The sequence below is a fragment of the Pteropus vampyrus genome, unplaced genomic scaffold, assembly GCF_000151845.1.
Source record: "Pteropus vampyrus isolate Shadow unplaced genomic scaffold, Pvam_2.0 Scaffold238, whole genome shotgun sequence".
NCBI classification, from domain to species: domain Eukaryota; kingdom Metazoa; phylum Chordata; class Mammalia; order Chiroptera; family Pteropodidae; genus Pteropus; species Pteropus vampyrus.
This window is the reverse complement of record NW_011889019.1, coordinates 1,543,344-1,551,293: the sequence shown is the minus strand read 5'-3', so window position 1 is coordinate 1,551,293 and position 7,950 is coordinate 1,543,344. Positions and strand designations below refer to the sequence as shown.

The following is a 7,950-nucleotide window of genomic DNA, read 5'->3' as shown; positions in this document are numbered from 1 at the left end:
TGGCTGGCTGAGAAGGCGTCCAAATCCAGGGAAGGCTTCTGGCGCCCTCTAGAGGCAAAGCTGGAAACAACAGTCAGAACCTTAGGAAAGCGTTGAGTGGACGTTTTTAGGGCGGGACGAAAGTCCGCATTTCTCAAATATTGCCAAATGGAGGAACTAGAACAGAAACTTAAATACATGAACTCGATCTTCTCCAAAGCCCTGTGTGGTAGATATTTTTATCCCCATTTTACAAATAGGGAAACTGAAGCTCTCAGGTGCATAATTTCCCACGGTTTGTGGCTGGTAAATGGTAGAAGCAGAAATCTAGGTTGAACCTAGATCCTTCTCTTTGCAAAGTTCAGGCTCTTTCCACCATCCCCTCTGCTGCCAGCATGCTGAATTTCCCTCAGACTTCCAAGACTCACTCATTTTCCTCTGTTCCAGAGGCTGGCCTATTCTAGAGTCTCGAATCCAGTTTCCTTTACTCATTTAAACAATGTGAGCTGCTTACTGCTCTGGGCTGGCTTGGCACCGTGTCTGAGGTCCCAAGATCAGCTCAGCTCTGCCTCATCCCTGGATCCTCACCTCTTGGACTGGCTCATGATGTCCTATTGCCTGTCTGCCTGGGGACAGCGTTTTCCTTCTGTAAGCTTTGGTGCCCCAGCGCTATGTTTAAAAACCCTCTCTGGTCTCAGCTATCACCTTCTCTGGCCTGCAAGGATTTTTCTTGCCAGCATCCTCTCCCCAGTACCTACTGCTCCAGGCAAACCCGGCTACTCCTAGATCATGTCGGGCTCTACCATGCCTCCTGCCTTTGCACGGATTGTTCCTGCCCCTCCCTTCCCACTTAGCTCCTGTTGTGAATTGCTTTTCCTGAATTGTACTTTGTTGCGATGCTATTATAAGAAGCAGACACTTGAAACCCATTTATTCTAAGGATCTAGTGTTATTGATTAGGCCATGCTGTTATTTTTTATAAAGACCCCTGGGGATAGTCTTGTTTCATCTTAGTGCCCCAAACAGCTATACTCCAGAAAAACTAGTCTTTTTAAGTGTATACAAATATCGGGGATGCTATTAACTGACCATTTTCCCCTTTTCATGCTGGCTTTCAGGAAGCCTAGAGCCCATGCTCGGCCCAAACCTGACAGATGTGTGAGTCACCTGCTGCTTCATTCTTGGTATCCGCCATTGATTTTTCTTTTCTTTGTCCCACTTTTCACTCTTGCTCTCCTGCTGTTTTATAAATCCCTGTAAGACACCTCAAAGCCTTTCTGGAACAAGGTTGGCCTAAATCAATAAACTAATCAATACTAATAGAAAACCTTGCTTGCAAGATTGTGGTGAGGATTAAACAGAATAATGGATGTGAATTCCAGCCCAGAGATTCCTCCCAGGCGGCCTGCTGGCTGGGGCCATGAGGAGGGTCTGCTGGGGGTTCCCAACCCCTGTGCGGCCTTCAGCTTCCTGACTCTGTAGAAGCCTCCAGGCCACTGACCCCTGTACTCGTCTTACCCTCACCACACGTGCTCAGATCTCCCTGAGTCCCTGTGGGTAGGAGCAGGGGGTAGCTGTGTCTGTCCTCTCTCATCCCACTCGTCTCTGATGACCTACTTTCCCCTGTTCCTCCTTGGGGTCTCAAATGCCCTGAGAGCCAAGCGCCTCACTTGCTATGTCTTGGAGTTGTTGGCATGTGGTGGGCACACAATGGGAGGGAGACTAAGAGATCACCTGGTCTGGCCCACGCATTTGACAAATGAGGAAACTGAGGCCTAAAGAGGACCATGTTGGAGCCAAGTCCCAAGCATATTTCAGCTCATTCATGTCAAGTCTAAGCATGGCCCCGCCTTCCTCGAAGGCTCTCAGGGGGTCTTCACGCCCTAAGAGCCAGGACCATGCTCTCTAGCACAGCTTCCAAAACTCTCCTCTCTTGGACCATTCTTGCAAAGCACCCCTGTTTTAGCCCATTACTTTGAAACGTAGTGGCCTAAAAGAACAATAAACATTTATTATCTTCCAGTTTCGGTAGGTGGCTGGGTGGTTCTGTCCTGGGTCTTTCATGAGACTGCAGTCAAGATGTCGGCCGGGGCATTGTCAGTCTGTTTGGGCTGCTATAACAAAAACAACCTAAGTTGGGTAGCTCATAAACAACGAATACTTACTTCTCACAGTTCTGGAGGCTGGGAAGTCCAGGATCCAGGTGCCAGCAGACTCGGTGTTTAGTGATGGCCTGCCTCCTGGCTCATAGCTGTGTCCTCACATGGCCGGAGGGGCAGTGGTGCTCTCTCAGAACTCTTTCATAAGCACCCCAATTCCAGTCACGAGGGCTCCACTTTCATGACCTAAGCACCTACCGAAGGCCCCACCTCCTAATATTATCACACTGGGCATTAGGATTTCAACATTTGAATTTGGGAGAGACACAGACATTGAAGCCATAGCAAGGCTGCGTCATCTGAAAGCTCGATTGGGACTGGAGAATCTATTTCCATGATGACTGGCTCACATTGCTGGCTGTTGGCAGGAGGCCTCAGGTCCTCCCCGTGTGGGCCTCTCCAGAGAGCTGCTTGAGTGTCCTTATGACATGGCACTGGTTTCTACCAGAGAGAGTGATCTGAGAGAGAGTAAGGAGGAGGCTGCAGTGTCTTTTATGATCTAGTTTCAGAAGTTATCCACTGTCACTTCTGTCCTACTCTGTTCTAAATCCCACCCACAATCAAGGGGATAAGTAAGCTCCATATTTTGAAAGGAAGAATGTCAAAGAATTTGTGGACATACTTTAAAACCACCTCAAGCTCCCATGGATACACCCCAGCCACAGCAAACTGCGTGAGATCCCTTCCCCCAGCCTGCCTGCCTTGCTTCTTCCTACCTCTGGGCTTTTGTACATGCTGTTCCCTCTGCTTACAATGTGCTTCCCTCATTTCCCTTTTCTGTCTGGTAAGCTCTGACTTACTTTTCAGGATCCATTTCAGAGTTCATTTCCTCCCCCTCAGGTAGACTTGGTCACTCACAGAGTTCTCGCATCTCTTTGGAACTATTGCTTTTCCAGTGATTATTGTAAGCTGGAGTGTCCTTGTGGTATCCTCAGCAGGTAGTCAGCTCTCAGCACAGACTTGCTGGACAAAGAATGGAGATTTCGTTCACTCATTTCCTGTGTGTCCTTCTGAGTGCTCTAGGGTGTTCTATGCGTCTGTGGTTACTTCTGCATGTGTGAGCCTTGCTGTCACCAGCGGATGTAGGTGCTCCATCAAGGTTTGGCTCCATGTGGGGCTCCCACGTTCGCCTTGGCTCCTAGTTACTGAGGAAGTCATGTGACTGTGAGCCCCTGAGTGTGGGCCATCTCTTATTTACCTGTGTGGCCTGCATAGCCGTTGCTCCCAATCCAGTAATTACCTGTCAGGTGACCCTGCCCAGTGTCAGCATCCCATTTAAGAAGAAGGAGAGAACCAGTCCACAGACCAAGTCCACAGACCAAGGGAACATATAGCCCAGTATGGGCTATATGGCCATGGTAGCAATTACTTGCATAACAGAGAAATTGGGTTGACCTACAGATGCACAGCCAGGAGGTCGGGGAGCTGGGACTCGAACCAGCCTTTCTGAGCTCAGGGCCCTGTGCACTCTGCTGCAGTGCTTCTGATTTGTTGTCTCAGCAAGAAAACTTAGACAGAGGGAAGGGAGTCCTTGGTGTTTAGTGATGGCCTGTACATACGGGGCTCTGTGGGCCATGTCCTTGGGGCTCACAGTGAATGGCTGACGGGAAGGAGATGGTCAAGCCTTAAGGGCCTGGCCCAGGAGAAGGGGCTGGGGGTCTGTGGGACAACCCGATGTTGTGTCCCACATCAGGACAGTCAGCCCCAGGCTGTTTGAGGTGTCTGATGCAGGGCCCTCCAGCAGACCACCTGGGTCCCCACCCTGGTCCAGTCTTGGGTGAGATACTTAAATTCTTGGAGCTCAGTTCCCTCCTCTGCAAAAAGGGCGAAGTAACAGTCCCTACTCCAGTTCCCTCTCCCAGGACTGCTGAACAAGGGGAGGCTCTTGGACCTTACTTCCTGGGTTTGAATCCTAGAGCCAGCACCTGCCAGCTGTGTTCCCTTGAAGAAGCTGCTGAACTTCTCTGAGCCTCCCTGTCCTCCTTGTGAAATAGCATTTACCCCACGGTCAGTGTGAGGGTCAGGCGTGTTCACGCACGTGAATTACTAGGCAGTGCAGCCGGGGGGACATGCTTAGAACATGGCAGCAGGTGGTACTACCACTGTGGGAAGGAAAAGCTACCTAGATAAACAGGTGCCAGAAGCCCAGACTTGCCAGAGGAGCTGGGGGAAGGGTGCAGAGCTGGCCTGGGGCAGTGCTTCCTCTCTCACATAAGGACACTACTAATGGAGAGGCGATGAAGTCCTGGGTGGTCCCTGCCCTGCAAGCCACAGGGCAGGGATGTGGCACTGCACCCCCCGGCCCAGTCCCCTGTGTGGGCCAGGTTCTCAGTGGCAGCTCTGCTGCCTGCAGTCCTGAGAGCAAGGGATCTGGAGTCAGACCCAGCTTGGCGTTCAGGACCTGGGTCAGCCACCTACTGGCTGGTTACCTGGGAGCCAATGGCGCTTTCTTCCAGAGAGTGAGCTGTAGTGCACTCACCACAAGCCACAGGGTGCCTAGGAGCCTGTTAGGAAGCCTCTTCCTCTTTTGCTTGCTCCTTTGCAGCCCTGGACAATGCACCTGGGGTGGGGGTGGGGGTGGGGGTATCTGGCAGAGCTGACCTCTGTGGGTCTGGCAGGCAGGGTTAAGGTCTGGCAGAACTGGTTACTTCTTCCCCAGACTTCTCCCTCCAGAGATTGGGAAGTGGCTGGGCACTGAACTGCAGCTCATTCATTCATTCATTCATTCAACAAATGCTTACCAAGGGCCTTTAATGGGCCAGGCACTGTCCCAGGTGCTGGGATGCAGCAGTGATGGGCCTGGGCTCTGTCGGGCCTGCCCTACCTCCCTGGCTCATCAGGACCCTCTGGAGAAATCTCTTCTGAGCAGTGTGCTTCTCCTTCTGGCTTGTTCTCACAGGGACCTGAGTGAGAACACCATCCAAGCCATCCCCAGAAAGGCTTTTCGTGGAGCTACAGACCTCAAAAATTTGTGAGTACAGGCCTGGGATGGAGAGGGGCTGGGGGCTGCAAGGGTCTCCCCAAGCCCTGTAGTCTAGGCAGCCAAAGAGCTGGTCTGGGCTCTGAGGTGTCTGGTGCCAGCATGGTCTTCTGGAACAATCTGAGGTCAGAGGAAACAGGGAGTCTTTGGGGTTGAAGGGAGTTTCATGAACTGTGGGGTGCTTAGGGGAGGTTCTTGGTCCATGTGAATGGAGAGTCTCTGTGACCTTGCCCTCCAGTGGATTAAGAGAGCTAGATTTGAATCTTCTCTTTCAGGCACCTATTATATAAGCTGCAGCAAGTTCGTTAACTTCCCTGAGCCTTAATATATTGTTCTGTAAAATGGGGATATCACATTTCCCGCATAGGCTTGTTCTGAGGTTTAAATGAGATATGGAAATAAATACGTTTTGTCAAACGCTATTTAATTGTAGTAGTTTATTCCTATTATTCAAACGTATTCTGGTCCAGGCTTTTACCACCTCCTCAAGGTCTGACTACAGCAGGGATGGCACATGCCAGGGACACCTGTCACTCCCCAGCCCCCTACACCTGTAATAGACATTGGTAATTGATCACTGCGTTCTTCCCAAGTTTCCCACATCACAGCCTCAGTGTATTCTTAGAGCAGCACTCCAAGTAGCCGCCGCTGGGCGGTCTCACTTGGCCCTCAGGCTGGCATCTGTCTGCCAGTTCTAGCTGCCACCGCTTCGGCGATAGACTCATTTCAAAGCTGCCAATGCCCTCTAGGTGGCCACCAAAATGCGAGGAGAGGTGCCTGCTCCCCAGGAGATATACAAGGTTAGGTAGAGGAATAGAACTTTTATTTATATTTATTGCTTTAACTAAAAATAAGAAATAATTTAAGTTCTTATTATTTACCATTTGGATTGACCCGTTTGTATGGAACAAATGATTAGGGTTAGGCCTCTTTTTTTTTTAATGAGTGGAGTGCTTGACAAAAACGTTTGGACACCTCTGTTCTCGGCAATGTGCCTCCTCTCTAGAACCTTCCTTTGCTTCACAGACAGCTGGACAAGAACCAGATCAGCTGCATCGAGGAAGGGGCCTTCCGGGCTCTGCGAGGGCTGGAGGTGCTGTAAGTGAAATGTGGGAAGGGAAGCAGAGGCCAGGAGAGTCCAGCTAACACAGGTGCTGGGGCCCAGGCCGCTGGAGCTGGGGCCTGGGAGCAGCACAGGAGGCAGGAGACCTAGGAGGCAGGTTCCGGGCCCAGGGCAGAGGCCCTGCTCTCTGCTAGTCTAGATTTGCTACCGAGGATGGGAGGACACACACTCGTGGAGTCACGCCCGCAAGAGCGTGACCCAGGCTTACCGTGCTTATGATGACACCCGGGGCGAGCGGCTACATCTTCCAAGGGTTTCTGACACATGGGGAAGGACTGACTCGCTCTTCTCTTTCTGTCTAAATGCTCCCCTTTCTTCCAAGCCAGCCCAAGCTGCATGCACACTCTCGGTCTCCTTGCTCCTTCTCCCCTGTTCTACCAGGCTCAGAGTTTGGTGCATCTGCCTTATGCCTACTGTCCCAGCTCAGGGCTTTCCCTGAGGGTGGCTCTGGGTCTTGTGCTCTTCAGCGTAGCTCCCCAGGTCCAGCTCGAGGGTGGATCATGGAAGACAGCATGAGAGTCTGCTCGTTTGTCAGAGAGCAGCCTTGCTCCCCCTCCCACGTGAGCTTCTGTTGGGCAGATGCTAACGGATTCTGGTTTTCTTGTCAGGACCCTAAACAACAACAATATCACCACCATCCCCGTGTCCAGCTTCAACCACATGCCCAAGCTACGGACCTTGTGAGTCAGCCTGATGTCGGGAGCATAGCACCAAGTGTGGCCGGTGCTGGGGCAGTGGGGAAAGGAGGCCAAGGCTCCCGCAGGTGGGGCGTGGGGTGGGGAGCGGGGGCTTCTCTTCCTCTGCACCCCCAGTGACCAGCCGGGGTTGGCTGATTGCAGTTGGAGTCAGGGGAGGTGACCTAAAATGGAAGGATGTCGAACGTCATTTATATTTGATTTTCCTTAAAAAAACAAATGATCTCTTTTTGTGTCTGACAACGACTTATGTGATTCGGGGCAGTGGGTCTGTGTGAGCTCAGGGAGGTGAATCGCTGGGCAACATCCAGCCGAAGGGGTGCCCCGAGCATGCTGGGGGGGAAAGAGCAGCCGCTGGGAAGTTCCCCGCTGCTGGATGATCCCCAGGCCGGAGCTGCTGGGGGCTGACTGTGCGTAGACTATGCTTGGGCCTAGGGTAGCACAAGGGCTCAGCCCGTTCTGGGTAAAGGGGTTCCCACTCTTTGGCTAGGGGCTGGGAGCCCAGGTGGGTTATGAGCCTTCCTGTTCCCCTGCAGCCGCCTACACTCCAATCACCTGTTCTGTGACTGCCACCTGGCCTGGCTGTCACAGTGGCTGAGGCAGCGGCCAACCATCGGGCTCTTCACCCAGTGCTCGGGCCCCGCCAGCCTGCGCGGCCTCAACGTGGCTGAGGTCCAGAAAAGCGAGTTCAGCTGCTCAGGTGGGTGTAGGTCCAGCCGGGGCTCTCGACTGCCCATCTTGACTGGCTATCACTTGCCTCCTGTCGCCTCCCTCCCCATCTCGTTTCCTTCCATCACCTCCTGCCACCACGCGTTAACGTCGGGCCCACCCATGACCGCATGTTCTCTCCTATTTCCTCCTTTCTCTACGCATCACCTCCTGCCTTATCCATCACCTCCTGGACCACCCTCTATCTCCCGTCTTCACTCATTATTTCCTGTTCCCATCCATCACCTCCTGTCCCTACTCATCACATCCTTTCTTTACCCGCCACCTCCTTCCTTACCTGTCGCC

General features: G+C 52.4%; 1 protein-coding gene across 1 annotated transcript in view; it reads left to right on the top strand.

The window, feature by feature from the left end:
- Nucleotides 1-7,950, top strand: part of SLIT1 (slit guidance ligand 1) — a 160,782-nt gene that overhangs the window by 100,416 nt on the left and 52,416 nt on the right. Inside the window, exons 5-8 of the mRNA XM_023519842.1 lie at nt 5,038-5,109; nt 6,145-6,216; nt 6,850-6,921; nt 7,473-7,636. Coding sequence (XP_023375610.1) covers nt 5,038-5,109; nt 6,145-6,216; nt 6,850-6,921; nt 7,473-7,636 — 380 coding nt within the window. The remainder of the gene's footprint in view (nt 1-5,037; nt 5,110-6,144; nt 6,217-6,849; nt 6,922-7,472; nt 7,637-7,950) is intronic.